Source organism: Acipenser ruthenus, chromosome 15 (assembly GCF_902713425.1).
Source record: "Acipenser ruthenus chromosome 15, fAciRut3.2 maternal haplotype, whole genome shotgun sequence".
Lineage (NCBI taxonomy): Eukaryota > Metazoa > Chordata > Actinopteri > Acipenseriformes > Acipenseridae > Acipenser > Acipenser ruthenus.
In genome coordinates this window covers 14,061,306-14,083,362 of record NC_081203.1, presented here as the reverse complement: position 1 = coordinate 14,083,362, position 22,057 = coordinate 14,061,306, and the positions used below count along the sequence as shown (strand labels likewise).

Here is a 22,057-nt window from a genome sequence, read left to right as displayed (position 1 = left end):
GCCGTGCAGGAGATAGGAAGGCTGGAGGCTCTATGAAATGCATGACATGTATGAGGATGGAGAGGAGCCAGCTCTGTGTAGGAGATAGGAAGGCTGGAGGCTCTATGAAATGCATGACATGTATGAGGGTGGAGAGGAGCCGTGCAGGAGATAGGAAGGCTGGCGGCTCTATGAAATGCATAACATGTATGTTGCAGGTACCGCTCAAAAGGTTTGGATGTTTAACCCATGAGGGAAAGAGGTAGTCATGCACAAGGACACTTGTTAAATATTTGCATTTTACATTAGGTATGCAGTATATATGCATCTTACACTAGTTTTCCATATGACTTATGCAGAGTTCAGTCTGATTTCCTTCATGAGATGATAATTTTTAGATATAGTGAAATATCTATTAGCACATATGGATTATGAATACTTGAAAGAGAATCTTTTTTGTGGGGTATATGTTTTTTTTATGTTGGCATACCAAGTGTCTTTTGAGCACTTTGTGTGAGAGACACAGTCACTTGTACATACAGTAACTGTCTGTATATCGCAGGTAAGAGAAGAGGCTAGCTTTTTTTATTGACGTTTTTTTAAAAAGATTTAAAGAATGGTCACGCCTACTGTGAAACATGCATGCATGTCCTAGGATTGCAGGCAGTGAATTGTTGGTCCTTTTGAAACAAAGCAGTTACAAATAAGCTGTTGCTCAATTCCTGATTTATGGTAGTATCCATAGCCATTCCTGGGAGAAGCTGGGTGCCTGGAGTATATAAGGGACTACTATAAGAAAGTCATGCTGCAACTAATGCCTTCTTCAGTGTCTGCCTTGCTTGTGCTGTGCAGTCTCCAGCTGTGGGTTATTTAGGCACTTTAGAGGCCCTGTGTGTATGTCTGGGAACTTTGTCTGCATGCCCTGTATGAAACCGTGCCAAAGGGGACTGCCTTTGGGTCTGTGCCCAGTACCCACACTACTGACCAAGGCAGTCTAGTGAGAGAAGCTCTCCCTGGGATAATCGGCTCAGGCTTCTGATTAGAAATACAGAGAGAATGAGTGACTGGGACCTCTGACTTGTGGATCTGAGCAGTTCAGTCCCTTCAGTCTCTTGGGGTATAAAGAACCCCACCGAATATGAAAAGATGAATGAATATTATTACATTAGTAAAGGTTCTTGTCTTGGCTTTGGACTGTCTGAACCCTACAGGGATGACAGAAGTAACAATGTTTAAAAGAGTAGGTTTGTGCAGCATGCCAGCTTCCCTGTCCTGTTTAAAGAGGAAAGGTGTCCACATCCCAAAACAATGCTTCTGGTTATTAGATGGCCATGTAGACTTGAATTCCCCCAGGTGCCTCTACAAAGATTTCCCGTGAGCCTGCATCCAGGGCGCTAGGCTGGAGAATCTCAAAACTAATTTTAAACACTGTTGCATATGATTAGCCTGAAGCCATTATTCCACTGTATCACCTGCCTCCAATAACCCTATCAGAGGTCTCACAGAAACGGCTGCACACACCCAACACATGCTCTGAATTCAGCAATCACTCATACTGGCAATTGGTGGAAGATTTTCAAAGGGAACCAAAAATCTTCAAAAGAAGAAAATAGCATTGAAAAATTTAAAGGCTTTTAATGAACAAATAGCACTATGGTTGGTATTTGATTCCATTTGAGCATTAAGTATAATTACACTGATTGCCATACATTTCTATATTCCTGTGTTTCTCTTTTCCAGGGAAGTGGAGCCTGGTTTGGTCTACACATATCAAGTGCTTTCTGTCTTGACGTCAGCCGAGAGTGAGCCCTCCCCAGCTCTCACACATCAGCTTGGATCTGCCTACTGTGGAGATGGACGCATTCAGAGGTAATTTTAGAGAAGTCAGGAGATCCACAGAGCAATTTCAAACTGTTCAATATTATCTACATTTCTTATGAAGTGCTTGTCCATAGCTATACATCAACCCCACAATGGGAGTACATGAGTTCTGTATTAAACTGTTACTGACCAGGCTGTAGGGTTTAAAGCACAACGCATTTCTTTCCATAGTTTCCTGCTTTGTTGTATGTATTCCTGCAATATCTTTTTCAGCATCATTGTCATTATTTTAATATTTTCATTAACATATCCCTTGTCATCAATCAGTTTTGACTGGCTATTTTCATTTCCCATCGTTTATGCTTCGGGTCGTCCTGTCAAAGTCTCTTCTGAATTCATAACATCGGCAAGTCACAGTCCTGTTCACAGAAGCATTCGCTTCTGCCCACTTGACTTCATCGTTTTTCAAATTCTTTTTTTATTTCAGACATCTGGGGGAGCAGTGTGATGACATGAACAAAGCCAACGGAGATGGCTGCTCCAGACAATGTAGAAAAGAGCCAGGGTTCAACTGTGTCGGTACGTCACAAGCATGCAGCCCTGGAGAGCGACGCGGATTCAAGGGCTTAGAGCTTGCAGGGGTGTAGAATACAGAGGAGATACCATGGAGATGTCTGTTTGTAGGTCACCATGTTGAGGTTATTATATGATTTGGGTTCTCATTGGATTTGTCTCATCAGATCAGTTCTCCTCAATTTCAAACCAGATCCTTAGTGTTGTAGGATGCAAACTATTGTAGTTCCTAGGTGTAGCAATGCAAAGCATTTAGTATGTGCTAATTATGTTGCAGTCTGTTAGAGCTGCCATATTCTTCTTGATTGGTTCAAATGCCTGGACAGATCAAGTAGGCACCATCCCTTTATCTGGCTCCCAGACCAGTGCAGTCAGACTGGGAGGTGGCTGGTGAATGAGAAGACCTTCAGGCTTTTCAGATTCAATTCTCTTTGAATTTCAGCTGGACAAAGCTGGTTAGATGACACACAGCTTCCAGCACGTATTTGCTTGGATCCCAGAGGTGTCGGCTGCAGTGTTGTGATATTGTTCTTATTAATTAAGATGGATGCAATGGTCCCTGGAGTGCCTGTCAAAGCTCCCTATCCAGCGATCTGTCAGTTTTACACCATCTCTTTGTGTGCGTGTGATCCATCACTGCCAGCATGTGTGACAGATCTCATACCTTTCTCCATGTCCATCTCTCTTTTGTAGCAACACGCTGCTCTGCAGTGGAAGCCCTGTTAATTCATACAGGCTGAGTGCCAGGATCTTTCATATTCCCAGGACGGGCACTTCGGGACAGATGCCGTTCACTTATTTTTTCCTTTCCTACACTGGAAGCTGCAGCAGAGCAGGCTGCTTTGTTTCTAGCGAGTCAGTTACTGTTGCACATTTTGAAACCCGGCCCAGATTTCAAAGGCAAGGTTTTGATGCCTCGGAGTAATTTTCAAATCACTTTTTTCTTTTATTTATAGTTTTAAAACAGGTTTTGTAACATGTATTTATGTCGTCTTAACAGCTTAACTTTTATGCATAGCCTGCCATACTTTATTGTAATATACAAAGATGTATTCATACAATCATATTTTTGTCTTTTAGTATGCAGTACCCCATAGGAGTTTTTTCCAGCAAAATCTGATTTCTGTTTTTTACAGCCTAAAGTCCTACACAAGCCAGTGCAGGCTTCTTCCAGAAAGCCACGTTCAAGGTGATTCACAGTCTTGTTCACTAACAACACCACTCTGCTGTCATCCCTTTCATGATAGTGGCATTCCTTGTGTCTGCAATGAGATGGATCAATCAATAAACCCAGCTGCTGAAAACAAGTACTGTTTAAAAAATAAATAAATAAAAATAGCTGATAACCTGTAAGAAATAAAACCCAATGTGTTATATTGGCAATGCTAAAAACTGGTTCTTCATAGTGCTTATCCAGTGAGTCTGTATCTTAACTTTAAATGAATGTTTGTACAAAAAGGATATACAGTGGCGTGTTTGTCGTGTAGTCATTGTGGTGTTTTTATCCGTATGGTCTGTATTGGCAGTTTGTGGGGGCACTGTTGTGTCATTTGCCGTAGAGATAACAGAACTTTGTTTTTACCCTTGCTTCCAGTTCGTATTTGAGTGGACTTTATCATATTCATCTTGCTCGACTCCGTAAGGCTCCTTTATAAGATCTAGAGGCAGATTAGTCAATTATGTTTTTACTTTCATCATCTTGTGGTAATCTGGATAAGTTTCGATCACGATCTTCTAGGGCGCGTTTGCATTCAAACCACAATGACGTTCTGGCAGAATGCCATAATATTCTCAGAACTGCAAGATGACAATCTAATTTTTAATACTGTTTTCCCTCCATACTGCTGTGACGAAACGTTCTTAGGAAATGGATTCACCCTGTCGAGGTCCATGGATGCATTGCTCTTTACCCTTTTGCTCTTGTCTTCTCCTAAATACATGATTGGCTTCTCCTCCTTGCTACAGAGGTGACTTTGTCCCCCTTAGGAGTTTTTTTTTCAAAACTTTGTAATACTGAACAAAAAAAAATGCTGAAAGGCAAACTGCAGAACCCAGATCACCATATGTTGAAAATGATTGGAGATTTGAAAGAAAAGGCGTTTTTTGCAGCTGTGCGTTGGATTGTTGCTCTGGAACGTGTTGATTTATTTTTGAATGAATGAGAAGCTGCTGCAGTGTCCCTTCTCAGGTGTGGAGCAGGTTCAATGAGGCTCCAGCCCCTTCTCGGGTGTGGAGCAGGTTCAATGAGGCTCCAGCCCCTTCTCGGGTGTGGAGCAGGTTCAGTGAGGCTCCAGACCCTTCTCGGGTGTGGAGCAGGTACAATGAGGCTCCAGCCTGCGGTGCCTCGTCTCAGGTGTGGAGTGGGTTCAATGAGCCCCAGCCTGTGGTGCCTCGTCTCAAGTGTGGAGCAGGTTCAAATGAGTCTCCAGCCGCTTCTCAGGTGTGGAGCAGGTTCAGTGAAGCTCCAGCCCCTTCTCAGGTGTGGAGCAGGTTCAGTAAGGCTCCAGCCTGCGGTGCCCCTTCTTGGGTGTGGAGCAGGTTCAATGAGGCTCCAGCCCCTTCTCGGGTGTGGAGCAGGTTCAATGAGGCTCCAGCCCCTTCTCGGGTGTGGAGCAGGTTCAGTGAGGCTCCAGCCCCTTCTCGGGTGTGGAGCAGGTACAATGAGGCTCCAGCCTGCGGTGCCTCGTCTCAGGTGTGGAGTGGGTTCAATGAGCCCCAGCCTGTGGTGCCTCGTCTCAGGTGTGGAGCAGGTTCAAATGAGTCTCCAGCCGCTTCTCAGGTGTGGAGCAGGTTCAGTGAGGCTCCAGCCCCTTCTCAGGTGTGGAGCAGGTTCAGTAAGGCTCCAGCCTGCAGTGTCCCTTCTCAGGTGTGGAGCAGGTTCAGTGAGGCTCCATGCCCTTCTCAGGTGTGGAGCAGGTTCATTAAGGCTCCAGCCTGCGGTGCCCCTTCTCGGGTGTGGAGCAGGTTCAATGAGGCTCCAGCCCCTTCTCGGGTGTGGAGCAGGTTCAGTAAGGCTCCAGCCTGCGGTGCCCCTTCTTGGGTGTGGAGCAGGTTCAATGAGGCTCCAGCCCCTTCTCGGGTGTGGAGCAGGTTCAATGAGGCTCCAGCCCCTTCTCGGGTGTGGAGCAGGTTCAGTGAGGCTCCAGCCCCTTCTCGGGTGTGGAGCAGGTACAATGAGGCTCCAGCCTGCGGTGCCTCGTCTCAGGTGTGGAGTGGGTTCAATGAGCCCCAGCCTGTGGTGCCTCGTCTCAGGTGTGGAGCAGGTTCAAATGAGTCTCCAGCCGCTTCTCAGGTGTGGAGCAGGTTCAGTGAGGCTCCAGCCCCTTCTCAGGTGTGGAGCAGGTTCAGTAAGGCTCCAGCCTGCAGTGTCCCTTCTCAGGTGTGGAGCAGGTTCAGTGAGGCTCCATGCCCTTCTCAGGTGTGGAGCAGGTTCATTAAGGCTCCAGCCTGCGGTGCCCCTTCTCGGGTGTGGAGCAGGTTCAATGAGGCTCCAGCCCCTTCTCGGGTGTGGAGCAGGTTTAATGAGGCTCCAGCCCCTTCTCGGGTGTGGAGCAGGTTCAGTGAGGCTCCAGCCCCTTCTCGGGTGTGGAGCAGGTACAATGAGGCTTCAGCCTCGTCTCAGGTGTGGAGTGGGTTCAATGAGCCCCAGCCTGTGGTGCCTCGTCTCATGTGTGGAGCAGGTTCAAATGAGTCTCCAGCCGCTTCTCAGGTGTGGAGCAGGTTCAATGAGGCTCCAGCCCCTTATCCGGTGTGGAACAGGTTCAGTGAGGCTCCAGCCCCATCTTGGGTGTGGAGCAGGTTCAGTGAGGCTCCAGCCCCTTCTCGGGTGTGGAGCAGGTTCAGTGAGGCTCCAGCCCCTTATCGGGTGTGGAGCAGGTTCAGTGAGGCTCCAGCCCCTTCTCGGGTGTGGAGCAGGTTCAGTGAGGCTCCAGCCCCTTCTCGGGTGTGGAGCAGGTTCAACTGAGTCTCCAGCCCCTTCTCGGGTGTGGAACAGGTTCAATGAGGCTCCAGCCCCTTCTCAGGTGTGGAGCAGGTTCAGTGAGGCTCCAGCACAGCTCCGCAGCAGCAGGGCTGGGTCCCCGTGTGTCTGTAGGGGTGCTTGTCCCTCCTCTGGGGAACACATGCGGTACCTCAGCCCTATTTGAAGTGAATGCACTTTCACAAATGGGATAGGGCAAAATGTGTGAATTTTCACATTGCAGTGCTTCTGTTTGAGCTGCTGGCTGTCTTCAAAATTGCTGACTATCGGGACTGAATTTCGTTACGTTATCCTCCGTTGTAGCGTAAAGATGAATACCCCTTTTCAAAGTGTCTAGGACATTTAAAAGCCGTTTTTTTTTATCTAGTAGTTTGTAGATGGTCTAGCTGTGCCAGGATATTCCTTTTATAAATATGTTGATATTTATTAAAGTATGTAAAGTACATATCATAGGGCTTCAATGAGTTTATTTTTCCTGGGTAAAGGCTTTCTAACAATCAGTCATATTTTATTTGAGACCAAAAAACACATGCATCCTGGTTTTATGTGAATGCTGTTTCCTGCATTGGATTATACACAATAAATTACACAGTTTTCAATAAGTACCAATACATACATTTGATTGCCTAAAGGATCAGTAATGTGGTCGCACATCCCTTTGCAGTCATGCTGTGTCTTCTTCATTCCAAGAAGAGATCCTGGCAGACTGACCCTTCCCTTTCTGAAGGGCTGGGCTGCTCGTGCACACTGACCCTTCCCTCTTTGAAGGGCTGGGCTGCTCGTGCACACTGACCCTTCCCTCTCTGAAGGGCTGGGCTGCTTGTGCACACCGACCCTTCCCTCTCTGAAGGGCTGGGCTGCTCGTGCACACTGACCCTTCCCTCTCTGAAGGGCTGGGCTGCTCGTGCACACCGACCCTTCCCTCTCTGAAGGGCTGGGCTGCTTGTGCACACTGACCCTTCCCTCTCTGAAGGGCTGGGCTGCTCGTGCACACTGACCCTTCCCTCTCTGAAGGGCTGGGCTGCTCGTGCACACTGACCCTTCCCTCTCTGAAGGGCTGGGCTGCTCGTGCACACTGACCCTTCCCTCTCTGAAGGGCTGGGCTGCTCGTGCACACTGACCCTTCCCTCTCTGAAGGGCTGGGCTGCTCGTGCACACTGACCCTTCCCCCTCTGAAGGGCTGGGCTGCTCGTGCCCTTCCCTCTCTGAAGGGCTGGGCTGCTCATGCACACTGACCCTTTTGCTCATTTTTGTCCTGACGTTGCAGTCGAGCGGACATCCTGTTATTTGGTTTTTCCAAATGAGGAACAGTGAGTCTGCCGAACAGCAGGACAGTCTGTGGCATTTCCCCTTTAAAAAACAGCAGCAGTAGGTTGTGTATGAGTAATAGTTACTGAGTGGTAGGCTGATCCATTGTAAACATATTAAAAGCTTTTTGACACGTTTCTTCAAGGCATGAAAGCAGCTGATTCCCTGTATGTTCGAAGGTGCTGAACTTACCACTCGTTCAAATCAGCTTTGTAATGCACATCACCTACAGTACAAATACCACTTCTTGGTTTTCAAATGCCCTCCTAGCATCCCATTATATTTTCATGGTTCAGTCTTAATGTGTCTTTGGCAACTCTAATAACCAATTCCACTTTAGCAATGATGCAGTTGACCCAGATCTACTTGGTTTCTGGCATGTTCCAGGATTTATTAACATGCTACTCCATGGTGGGTTGGCTTTAGCTGAGAGGATCAAATACAGGGTCTTGATGCTCGCCTATAAAACTCAACATGGTTTAACACCTGCCTTTCTTACTGAACCAGTCTATGCTCTGCAGAGGCACGCTTTCACAGTGTTGCAGTCTATATGTAACGCTCTCTCAAGGCTATTAGGCGCAGAAGAGTTTTAAAGACATTAATACCAGTCGAAACGTTTGTTATTAAACTTAAGTTTCTTTTAATGTTTCTCGACATACCTATTAACTATCCAATGTTGTAACGAGGCTTGTGATGCAAGCTGAGAGCGAGAGACGCTGTTTGTCTGATTGCAGATAATGTACCTTTGCAGAACTGTTCCTTTATGTCAGAATGCCTTTTTGTGGTTCAGAAGATGACAAGGGGCAGTGGCACAATGAAGTTAGGAACAGTGCACACTGGTAATACGATGCAGTACCATAGCAGTTTGAAATAGTGTGCTGCCATACAAGGACTGAAAAGGAACCCTGATGAAGGGGTATTGCCATCTGGTAGTGGTCTGTGTGGGTGAGGTAAGAGGCAGAGGCAAAGGGCACTACTGTGTCAGCTACCAAGGTAATGCCCAATAAACAGGGTTTTATTGTCATGAGACTGAAAGCAGTACCTTTTAAACATCTACTTTAATTTACAGATGCACCTTTTTAATGTTTTGCAGTCCTTGTCTTTTTAAACATGGACATCCCATCTGTCCATCGCGTGGCAGTGCCCTACAGTGGAGCTTTCTGATTGATGGTAATATTTGTTTGTTGCTGTACTATTGCTGCGGTCTGCTAATACATAGTCAACGGGTGGATCGTAGAATCAGTGTTGTCTTTTGAGCTGTTTAAGGGTATGCAGAGCTGACTGCTGAACAGATCTAAGTAACACAACTAAAAAGAGGTTTAACATCATCCCTCTGGTGTGCAGAGTAGGTAGAGCAGACAAATGTAAGAACGTGCATACGAAAGGAGGACTATAAGCATTATACAAATGTTAGGTCACTTTTAAGAAAGTCATTTTCGTGTGTCTGGCTGTATCATTGTAAGATATACTGTGGTTTTACAGAATACAGTTCCATTGGGGGAAACTAACTATTTTAAAATTATTTTTTTGTATTCTGTTTGCACTGTTTTTAGGGTCTCTGCTTCTTTGGTTAAAAATATACAGCATATTATCAGCTTCACGGGAAGGACATATAGGAAAATATATTATAAAAATTAGGGCTGCTCCGATTTAACAGATTAATCAACTAAAGAGTTGATCGGAGGTTTATTTTTTTGTACAATTTAATCGTGCAGAATTTTTATATATATATATATATATATATATATATATATATATATATATATATATATATATATATATATATATATATATATATATAAAATAAAATCAACCAATAGAAGATCTGCCTCTGAGAAAATGCAGTCCAATCATAAGTGAGCGGAGGCGGGACATAAACAATTGAAGTTCTTTAGTATGTTTAACCAATGGGAGAGTCAAAGATCTGCCCCTGGTTATGCAGGTGTTCAATCGCGAGTAGGGCTACAACGAAGTGTACATTTTGACCTTCGAAGGTTCGGAACACATTACCGAAGGAAGGTTTGAACCTTCGATGGTACTCATTTGCATAATTTACTGGTGACGTCACCATAGCTACTTGTTTATATTTGATTTGAAAATCCTATTATTTTACAGATAATCCATATAAATGGAATAAAACATTCACATGTAGTTTAAAAATGCGTTATATAGAACAATAATCATGTTTTTTTTTTTATTTCATTAAAAATACCCGTTGTTTAATTACACGTAATTGAAGATGTTTGCGATACATACAGTAAGCTTGCATTGCACAACTGCAGCGGACTGAGGCAAAACAAAGCTTTATTTAACAGACACCGTTCCAAGCAGATTATCAGCCACATTTTACATACTACTACTAAAAATATTAATAATAATATGAACTTACACTTGTCAAGTGACCCCAGAGATTGGTTATACCTCCATGATACGAGTCGCTTGCACAGTTTGCATTCAACTTTTTTTGTTTTTGGTCGTCTGGGCATTTAACAAAAAAATCCCAAACAGCAGAGGGGTTTCGAGACATTTCTTTCAATACAGTTTACGATATACAACGCTTTGCTGTCGAGATGGAGAATGAAGAAATTATAGGTTTGCTTCTGATAACACGAGCTGGAGGGGGGAGGGACGGACGGTGCTCAGTTTTCGATATTAAAATATTAGTGTTATCGTATATTATGTTCCAAACATATTCTATCATAGCACTTCTCTTACACTGTCTTATACGATAGATTCAGTACATATTTTACTGAAGCACTACAACCGTACGGCCCCAGTGCTTTGGTACTATACCCTGCTGCATACACGGCAGCGACACCATATAGAGTTCCTACGTATAACAATGTGGTAGCAGATTTTAGTACAACTTTTGTTTACGTAATATGCATTATACAAATCAAAAGATCGAATTTTGCATGTGAGTGACAGTTAATGTGTGATTTATAGTGTTCATATATTGTCAAGCGGAGACGGGACATACACCGTTGAAGGTATTTTGAGTTTAACCATACTGAATTTCTCGCAATATTGCTAATATTATATAGACAATTATTGAGAATTATATTGAGAACTTAGAAGTCATATTTACAATTGCTTTTTACAAAATAATAATAAAAAAAATGTCATCAGACAACGGAGACACCGTACTCGATTTGTTTACGAATCAATTTTCAAGAACTTTCTCAGAAAAATTTGAGATTTCTCTTAAAAAAGGCAGATACACCACAAATACCCGAACTGACACAGGAAGGAAAGGGATATACTCACCACTTCCAACATTCAAATTATGAAAGGTATCCGTAGCTTACCGGTAGCGCTCAATTAAAAATATATACTGCTAGAACTTTCAGTACAGAAAAGGCGATATGGAACAGCACTGGCTACAGCAATCTAGTAGGATGTCTATCGAAGTCAGCTCAAAAACATGAGCGTTGCCAAAGTGATTTGCGAGCCACTGTAACACTCAAAACTTTTGGACAAACCTGGGTAGATGTTCAACTGGATGAGCAGAAGCGTAGGGATACAGTACATCACAATGAGCAAGTAAGAAAAAAATATTAGTTTACCTTGGCAAGCAAGAACTGGCATTCAGAGGAAACGATGAAGGCACCAACTCCTCCAATAGAGGTAATTTATGTGGAATTACTTTCTTTGACTTCTGACTAGGACAGCATGTTAAGCAATCACTTGTCAATAGCCGCTATAAGATCGTTACCTTTATTAAAAATGTGCACAGATTTATCTACCGATTTTAATCAACTAATGCCCATAAATTAACCAATCAAAATTTTTAATCGAGTGACTGCCCTAATACATATATATCAAGAATACCAAGTGGCAAAGGAAAATAAGAAATGTAGGTACTGTTAACATACTGTTAATATTGTATGCTGTGGAGGTTGCTCAAAGATAAATGAGGTATCAATGTTTTATTAATCAGTGCCATGCTTCGACAAGGTGAGGAAACACCTCTGACAGTGACACATGATCTGATATTAGTGCTGTGGACTATGGCTTCTTATCAAGAGCTCATATAGGGGGTGCATCTAGACGATACACTGTTATTTATAGAAGCACCTCTTACCAGACTGTCTGACAGCTGAGCGATCAAACCAAATGCATGTGTGAAATGACAGGACCATGAAAATAGCAGCTTGGCAGCAGGGTGTAAGATGGAAAACTTCAAGTGGAAATTAGATTTGCTAAAACTTTGCATGTACGTTCATTAGCCAGGAAACCTGGTATCGATCCTGCTGACACCTGCTAGGCTTGGGTTTGAAAGTGCTATCTGAGACAACTCACACAAAAATGGTGAAACTTTGCATGCATACAGTGTATGTTTTGTAAATCAGTTTTATATAAGAGTACAGTTTTGGTATTGTATGAGATTAAAGAAAACCAAACCATCATTGAAGTCTGTTGGTTCCAGAGTGTTCCGGAAGTCTTGCGTCTCTTTCTACTCCTGATACAGCTTTGAGGTCTTAATTAGTAAAGGTCTGCCCTCTTCTCACTGGTGTTTATATATCAATCACACGAAGGGCTCAGTGACTTAATGAACCAGTAAACAGAACAGAAGAAAACGTTTTCCACCTGTCTCAGCACACCAGACTCTGATCTAGTGCTGCCTTTTCTGAGACCCAAGGAAGTGATCTTCTGTTGCTTGTGTTATGGCTGCATCTGTCTGTCTGTCTGCAGATCACTGGAAGAACATGTCCTACTCGTCTGTCTCTCTGTGGATCACTCCAACATGTCATTTCAACTTTAACATGGGCTTTGGCATCTACTGGCTATGTGAGGAAAACTTGATTTGAGCACTCAAACTACAAGTATGGAAATGTCAACCACGGAGAGCTTTTTTTCAAGATTCTTGTAACAGCAATTTAACAGGCCATATTATCAGAAATTGCTTAACACAGAAAAGGAGAGACCAGAAATGGAAACTGAACCTTGGCCATATAATGTACCACTGTGGGTTTTTTTTCATAAAAAAGGTAACTGCTAATGTTACCAAAATAGAAAGAAACAACTTAGGAGCATGTTTGAGCTCTTAAATTTAAGAGTTATTTAAGACTTAAATAACGAATTACATTCCCTAGTTCATCTCAATTCCCACAAGTATGCACAGTTTTCATCCATAACTATATTAAACACTCAGCATTGTTGAATGGAATGCTAATAGTCACGGTAGTTACTTTGTTTTGGGTAGTATTCTAATTTCTCAAGTAGATAATGTTGCTCAGTATATCTGAGAATGAATGCCTGCAGACCCATCCATGTTTTTGCTTGATTCATATTGATGTTGGGTGAAATACCTAAGTCAACATTCGTGCACACAAATTGGTTGGATTTTATTTTATTGTCATTGTCACGATACTCGAATAATAATTAAGTGTCAATCACCGTGTTTGGTGTAATAACAGGAAAGAGGATGAGAAGCTTTCATCAGCATTTTAGGCAGAGTCAATGCTTTCTTTTTCCTCTGATACGAGCACATTGTCTGGGTCTGAAGAAGCCCCCTGTTTTGCAGTAGGTAAGTGACATTGTTCAGCATGGGGAAAGGCTGCTGACTCCGATAAGTTGATATCCTGCAAACATGTTTCCTGCCCCTCGCTGGAGTTCGAAGCTTTATATTTAGGTGGATGTGTCTGTTTTTTCGGCTGGTGACAGCATTGTTTAATTGAAAAAAAATCTTCTTCCTTGAAAGCAGAACGAGTGTCAATATATTTGTAGCCAACACGCTCAAGGATCTGCCACTAGGAGCACAATGCAGTTAAAAGCACATGGATTCTGTTTTTCATTTGCAATTCAGCATTTTCCATATTTTGTAATCCTAGCTCCTTGCCATGAGATACTGCCATTGTCTTCAGTGATGGCAGCCAGTATTGTTCTATTGTTTCAGATTAGTCACCTCCCTCAACTGGCACTATGTGCTCTACCATCCAGGCTTTTTGACACCGAGCCTTGCAGTCCTGGTAAGCTAGTTCTGCTCCCACAGACCTCAACATCTTAAAGCTCAAGTTCAAACGTGACTCCACCATGCACTGGATGTGGCAGGGATTTAGGTTGTTAAGAGAGGATACCACACACAAACTGTGAAAGAAAGTTCTGTATTTCCATAACTGTCATGCTTTATATGTCGTTCATAGATTAGACATGCCGGCTATGAAGGTTGACCTGGCATACACGACAATAGGGTTCAATGCTAGGTAGTGCCATATCATGCAGAGGCTTACCAAGACCAAGTCGGTTCTATTCGGAAGGTGTAGCTTATTGTTGTATAAATGTTGCAATGTGTCTGTGCTCTTAACTGAAAGTAACTGAAACCTGACCATTCTCTCGACCCTCGTGGTCAAAGAGGATTTGTTGGGGTCAAGCTTTGTTAGGGCCCCAGCGCGAGCTCTACTCTCCAAGGCACACTGCCCAGGAGTTCCCGATTTGCATGTTATCGTTTGAGATACCTGAACACTTGACCTATAAATGTGAAGTTGGTTCTAGAAAATCCAGTGCAGTGAGCCCGCACTGCTGAACTCTATTCTGTAGAAAATGTCAATGGTTATGGCCATTAAAACACCAGATGTTACAGATACAAAAATAGTAGATTTTAAAATGGTGTTGAGTGCAGGAGCCTCTGGAGCAGTGCAGAGCTCATGCCCACTGTTGAAAACGAGCTATTTTAAGAGGTATGTATTAACATGCCAGATTAGATCTAAAAATCTGTTGGTGTTCTGGTGAAATATAGAACTATCGCTCAAACAGATTAACAGCTTCGCTGCTTGTCAGCTACAAAAAGCAGAACCCCTTTTATTGAAAAGAAGCAAAAACAAGCAATGATGCGTTTTCAGACTTTACAAGCAGTTAATAGTATCTTCGATCACAAGATGACAGGCAGTGTGACAGCTCTGGACAAATCTGAGCGATAGCACTTCATGAGACCATCAATAAACAACAAACTAAAAAACAAAAACCTAGACTATTTTTTTTAGCAGTAGAGATATATATATATATATATATATATATATATATATATATACGTACGTATGTATGTACTGCACTGTATAAACATTATTTAGTGGATTTGCTGTGGGCACTTCAGTCTTGGCAGGTGGCACATTGCTTTTGGCTGGTGAGCTTTTTCTACTTGCAGTGCCCAGGTTACTTTCCAAGAAGGTTATGACTTGTGAAACTTGCTTGTTTTCACGTTATTTGTTAGATTCTTCTGGTTTAAGGACACAGAAGGATGAATCAAGTGAAGAAACTGGCTGCACTTGCCTTCCAAAAACAATCTGCTGGCTAAAATTAGAAATGCCTGTTTGTCTCGGATGCACCTGTAAGATGATTATGGCAGCGAAATGCATAAAGATGCAGGGACATCTCCCTAGATAGTATCTGTGATCGTTTAGTGATGATACCCACGTGATTTTAACAAACCAGTCGGCTCTGAACAGCTCTTTTTATCAGGATACAAACACTGTAAAGACAGGCCCATCCTACAGAGGAGGGTTAAGATCTATACAGCAGGGATTCCTAACCTTTTCCAGGCTGGGGACACCCTTGGTATCTCATCGACCACTATCAGCCTAAAAGTTCATTATTTATATTACAAACTAGAGATTTATAAGTCATGAAATGGTTGCCTGTTCATAACCATGGTCTGGATTACCCACTTCCCCTGAAAACAAGGATACTTGATATCCACTTTAATTTCTTACTATTTGTTGTCCTGTTACAGAACGCCCTTTTTAGCAGCTGGCTTCTTAGCTCAGAGTGATGCCAAAAACACAGGTTGCAGGTTCAGTCCCTATACTTGACATCCTTTCAAGTGACAGGTGTTGTTGGGCCGAATGGCCTCCTGTTGTCGGTAACTGTTCTTATGTATGTTTTGCATGATTCTCTGTTGTTGTTTCCAATTTTATATCTTATGTACTCTGCTTACTAACTGTTCCAGCAACAGTTTCTTCAGAAAAGGCTTCCTCGTGCTGATTGTGGGAAAGTAAAGAGGGGAAGGAGATCAGTTTTGCCCAGGATTCAATGTGCACAATTCAGACCGTGGTTAGGGACAACCTGTTGTGTCAGAAGCTCTTGGAGGTTAAAGGTTAAAGGAATATCCCGATGGTTTAGTCTGTGGCTTGACCTGGGGCTAGTTTAACGGCACATGGATATTTTATAACAACAAAAAAAAAAATAACCTGTGTTAATCAAATGTTTTCGGTAATAATCTATAAGGTATCAAGTGTTAATCTATAAATAATAATTCAGAACAGTCCGGAAATCTTTGTGATGCCGCAGATTGAGTGTTTCCTTGTACAGTGTGGAGCTAGTGCGTTTGCTGTTGGATGTTGGAGTGAAAGATGTCTGCTCTCGGGTGCGTGGATTGGTCCTGAATGTCTCCCTGCGCACTGAGCTCTTGTTTTCCCGTGTCCTTTCTAGATGAGCCGAGTCAGTGTTATTTCTTTGATGGTGACGGGGTCTGTGAGGAGTTTGAGAGGCAGACGAGCGTGCAGGACTGCGGTCTCTACACTCCCAGCGGCTTCCTGGATCAGTGGGCCTCCAGCGTGGAAACCTCGGATCAGAACAACCCGCACTGCCCCGCACAGGTCATGATCGGATACCCGGCCGCCACGAAGGTAAGCAGCATGGATTCAATGGGACTGTGTTCTGGGTTCATTCAATCTTAATTTCCCTAAAAACACTTGAAAACAGTGTCTGGACATGTAATGCCATAGAAGCTAACACCAAAAATAATCAATCAGTGAAGGAAGAACCAGTGGGGCAATTAGTTCGGAGTTACCCACAAAGAACCGCGTTGTTTTCAGTTTATACCTTACATAGCTTACTATTTAATTAGGATGCTTTGGGAAGCTTTGTTTTTAAAGCTGGGCAAAGCCACTAGTATGACATCAACGCCATTGAAATATGAAAAGTAACACCCACACACGTGATATTACAAGCAGAGGGTCATAAAGCAGCACCAACCAGTCTTGTGACAGTATTGGCACACAGGGTGCCCCAAACCTGTAGGCTGCCTACAGTACAAAGTGCATGTGTAGTTGGTTTGATGTCTCCATCGTGGCAGGCATGGATGTGCTAATCCGTTGGGAATTGCTTTCACAGCGTGTGAGGTTAGTGATAATGTTAGAGTGAGATCATCATTCAGACGTTTCCCTCCTCTCTCAGCAGCCTGAATGACACAGATGCAAATAGCATTGGTGATGGAGCTGCCCTCTCTCTGATAGCAAGCCTCTCCTCCTCCATCCTGTACTGCTGTCTGCTCAGACACCAGCAGAGACGGGAGACAAAGAGGCAACAGTTTCTCCTTAAATTGCCTTGTGCCGGATGGCACAATTCATTTTCTCCCTTGTACTGACATTGAAATTTATTAATTTTGTATATTATTAATGTGAAGGAAGTGACACTCTTGATAGAATGTCAGCTCCTCTTCCTGCTTGTCTTTTTTCCCTTATGGCTGAAAAGTTATCCCTTTTTAAAATAAAATAAATTTAAAAAGTTAATTCTTCGTGATTCCCAGAATTTTAGCAAGTCATCTTGCAATTAGGTGGCATTGGCTGTTGTGGATTAGTTGAGTGGTTTAATTTGCAAACATAATTCCCAGCTTTCAGTTGAATCACAGCAATTTTAAATGAAAAAGAAAGAATTTCTTGAAGAAGTAGCTGCTAATTCTGTGTTGTACCTGCTATGGAGCTGTCAATACCATTAGCTGTGTTAGGAATCTGATCCTCAGCGGATTGACACCTGGGGTTTGTGGTCTCTAAGTGTGTGCGTGTTTGTCTTTCAATGCATTTTCTGTAGCTGGTATGTCCCTAATGGAAATGATATAACAAGCAATGTTCAGCTCCATTTACATGAATAGGACCATAAGCTTACCATGCCTGTGATGACGCCCTCGTTGGTTCAGTTCCAAGAATGCCTGCTGCACACTGCATAGACCAATTAGCAGGTGCTCTTGGTCTCCTAGTATGATCAACTTTGTCTTAATTTCGCCTCACTTTAGCCTTCGTGTGTAAGAGGGGAACAGGCTTTTGCCCTGACCTTGATGAGAAGTCGTGCTCGCTCTCTCTCTCTCTCTCTCCACTGCAAATGGAAATTCTGGACCTCATTAGGTTGTAACTGTCTTCCTGGTCACATATAGACTGACATCATGTGATGTTGACTAAATGGAAAATTACGATGCAACACTTTGCCACCTGTCTTAAGCTATAGAAAACAGATGTCAGGCTTTTGACACGTATAATCTGGGGTGGGGGCATGTCTGTGAGTGTCTATAGAGCCAGAGTCCACCAATGTCTCTTGCTTCGTATTTACGTAAATATTTTGCAAAAAACATAAGTCAAGTCATTAGATCTCATTTGTGATTGGAGAATGATTGTAATAATTGAAAATTAGGCAAAGTGAAGGAAAAATATTGATTTTGCAGTGTAACCCTGTACTGCCCTGTAACACCGATAAGTCGTCTTGGATAAAGGCGTCTGCCAAATAAGTAATAATAGTTTCAGTAACTTTTGATGGGCACCACCATTTTGAGCAAACAGATTGACACACCAGTGATCACACTGAGAGTGTAGTTTTAGGAAGAACCCCCTTCGCAGGGACTGAGCTCTTATCCAATCCGGTGCCTCATGTAGCTGTAATGCAGCACCGGACTCCTTTATATACAAAGTGAAGAGAAAGAACAAACCCCCTGGCTGCCAAGTCCAAGCACATTGCATGAACAAACAAAGAAGGAAACAAGTTGTTGCTGCTGATGATGGTTCAGAGAGATTGGAACGTATGTTCACGAGTCAACTGCAATTTCTTTTGACAGTGAAATCCTCCAGTCAATATGTTTTCTGTTTACATTGTAAGAGGGAAGGGGGCTAAGTCCTGCAGCACGGCAGATCTGGTCTAAGTTTCAGGGTCAAAAGTGAAATGAGTTGGGAGGGGAATAGCAAATTATTTATATATATAGTATTCATCCCCCTTGGACTTTTCCACATTTTATTGTGTTACAACATGGAATCAAAATAGATTTAATTAGGAGTTTTTGCCACTGATCAACACAAAAAAGTCCATAATGTCTAAACAAATTATTCTAAATTAATTACAAATATAAAATATAAAAGAATTGATTGCATAAGTATTCACCCCCTTTGCTATGACACCCCTAAATAAGCTCTGGTGCAACCAATAGTCTTTAGAAGTCACATAATTAGTTGAATGGAGTCCACCTGTTAAGGTGTTTCATATGATTTCAAGTTAAATACACCTGTCTCTGGGAGGTCCCACAGTTGGTTAGTACATTTCCTAACAAAAACTACATCATGAAGACGAAGGAACATTCAAAGCAAATTCGGAATAAGGTTCTTCAAAAGCACCAGTCAGGGTTAGGATATAAGAACATTTCCAAGGCATTGAATATCCCCCGGAGCACAGTAAAGTCCATTTTTAAGAAATGGAGAGAGTATGGCACAACTGTGAATCTGTCTAGAACAGGCCGTCCTCAAAAACTGAGTATCTGGGCGAGAAGGGCACTAGTCAGGGAGGCCACCAAGAGGCCTATGGCAACTCTAAAGGCGTTACAGTCTTCCACGGCTGAGCTGGGAGACACTGTGCATACGGCAACAATAGCCCGGGTGCTTCACAAAACTGGCCTTTATGGGAGAGTGGCAAAAAGAAAGCCATTGTTGAAAAAAACTCACATCAGATCTCGGCTAGAGTTTGCCAGAAGGCATGTGGGAGACTCTGAGACCACATGGAAGAAGATTCTATGGTCTGATGAGACCAAAATAGAGCTTTTTGGCCTCGAAGCTAAGCGCTATGTTTGGTGCAAGCCTAACACCGCACATCATCTTGAGAACACCATCCCTACCGTGAAGCATGGTGGTGGCAGCATCATGCTATGGGGATGCTTCTCTGCGTCAGGGCCTGGAAAGCTCGTGAAGATAGAGGGCAAAATGGATGCAGCAAAGTACAGAGAAATCCTGGAGGAAAACCTGCTGAAGTCTGCAAGAGACCTGGGACTTGGGAGAAGATTCATCTTCCAGCAGGACAATGACCCCAAACATACAGCCAAAGCCACACTGGAGTGGCTTAAAAACAAAAAGGTCAATGTCCTGGAGTGGCCCAGTCAAAGCCCGGACCTCAATCCAATTGAGAATATGTGGAAAGAGTTGAAAATTGCTGTTCACCAAAGGTCCCCATCCAACTTGACGGAGCTTGAGCAATTTTGCAAAGAAGAATGGGCAAAAATTGCAGTGTCCAGATGTGCAAAGCTGGTAGAGACTTATCCAAATAGACTCATGGCTGTAATTGCTGCCAAAGGTGCCTCTACCAAATATTGACTCAAGGGGGTGAATACTTATGCAATCAGTTATTTTCAGTTTTGTATTTGTGATTAATTTAGAACAATTTTTAGATTTTATTTTTCACTTTGACATTATGGACTATTTTTGTGTTGATCAGTGGCATTTACACCTGTGAGGCATTTGTGGCAGTTTTTTTGAATCCGAACCTTGTTTCCAGAACTTCTGTGAGATGGTTCTGATCTGGAATGTCTCTGGGGTCGTGAGCAGCTGGATCCTTGTTTCCAGAGCTTCTGTGAGATGGTTCTGATCTGGAATGTCTCTGGGGTCGTGAGCAGCGGGATCCTTGTTTCCAGAGCTTCTGTGAGATGGTTCTGATCTGGAATGTCTCTGGGGGTCGTGAGCAGCTGGATCCATGTTTCCAGAGCTTCTGTGAGATGGTTCTGATCTGGAATGTCTCTGGGGTCGTGAGCAGCGGGATCCTTGTTTCCAGAGCTTCTGTGAGATGGTTCTGATCTGGAATGTCTCTGGGGTCGTGAGCAGCGGGATCCTTGTTTCCAGAGCTTCTGTGAGATGGTTCCGATCTGGAATGTCTCTGGGGTCGTGAGCAGCGGGATCCTTGTTCCCAGAGCTTCTGTGAGATGGTTCTGATCTGGAATGTCTCTGGGATCGTGAGCAGTTGGGCAGTTTGTAAACCTGCAGGATGGTCACCGGAGGGGACCTTACGAAACTGTCAGAGGTCACTAAAGTGTTATTGAATGCTTGGTTTGGTCTTTTATCTCACCATGTGGTGTCTAATGCTTTATATTAACTATGCAGCCTCAATCCTAACCTAACCAGATATGTATTAACAATTATTACTTTGTAACAGAGAATAATTACTTTTTAATCACTGGTAAATGTGGCCCGGTTAATGTAAAGCATGACTGTGTTATATTCTTTTACTGCGCTATCAAACCGTTAACTCACATTGACACTGTACAGGGTAGTATAACACGTTATTGTGGATACAGTATGTAATCAATTGCCTGCATCCCTGTCTTTTCCGGTGCTTTTTGAGATAATCATGTGCTGGGATCCTAGGAATCCGTTTGCTACAGAATAACGTGGAAAGAAATGACTTCGTACAGCACAGATATATAGCTAGCTTACGTAATTTCCTTGACCAAATCTGGTCTTATTCCCTAGCATGACACAAAGCACGTTAAAAGTTAACATTTGCGTTTCTTCTTCACTTTTCCAATGTCAGCAGAATCCCAGATAACAAGAAGTTACATTTAAGAACAATGATATGTTTTGCACAATTCTCGCAGGCAGCAAAGTGCTATCACAAGGTCGAACGACAAGGCTGGTGATTGAAAACTACTGATGTAAACCAGCTATGTACAGCTTGATTTCAAGACTTCATTAACCCTGCGTTGATTCAGAGCTTACATTAAACACAGGAAAATCACACACTGTTACAGACAGTTTCAATGATTTCTTTACCATTTAAATGGAAAGCATAAGTAATGGGTTGTATAATGAAAAGAACAGATGGCTGATGAAACAATTAGAGCTTGTGCCATTTAACTGGAACAATGTGTACACTGCCCCACACGCGTGGTTATCAGAAAAAGCCTGCATGGTCCAATAGTGTGTTATTATAAGTTCTGTGACACTTACCTAAAGTTATAGCATGTCACTTTTAACAAAAGTGGTTTTAGAACCAGTTTCAATTGGTTTGATTATGGTTTGTACATAGGCTCAAAACAGTTTATTAAGCAGAAACAATTTATGTGAAAAAAGTGTTATCATCTGTCCCGAGGTCACAGCTGTACTCTGAATTATGAAAAGTCAGTCACTTCAACATGGGTGCATTTCGGGCCAAGCTAGGGAGCTACAAGGTCAGGAAAACAAGAGTTTTAAAATCCTTACAAAATGTACATAAACATACTTGTTCAATAAAACTGCTTCTGGTGTACAGAGGTCAAGGTTGAACGAGGCGCACTGTCACATTCATGCTGAAACGTAGCTGCAGTTCACTTCAGTATCCAGAGCGTTGTTACTACTGAACAAGATGCATGCCGAAAACTATAAAAATCACCCTTAAAGACCGGGT

The 22,057-nt window shown here is 42.9% G+C and overlaps 1 protein-coding gene across 3 annotated transcripts in view; it reads left to right on the top strand.

Moving 5' to 3' along the window:
- The window catches only part of LOC117973974 (pappalysin-1-like), a 202,280-nt gene that overhangs the window by 93,264 nt on the left and 86,959 nt on the right, over positions 1-22,057 (top strand). For all 3 annotated transcript variants that reach the window (XM_058987187.1, XM_058987186.1, XM_058987185.1), the window contains 3 exons: positions 1,720-1,848; positions 2,288-2,379; positions 16,088-16,284. In XM_058987187.1, coding sequence (XP_058843170.1) covers positions 1,720-1,848; positions 2,288-2,379; positions 16,088-16,284 — 418 coding nt within the window. The remainder of the gene's footprint in view (positions 1-1,719; positions 1,849-2,287; positions 2,380-16,087; positions 16,285-22,057) is intronic.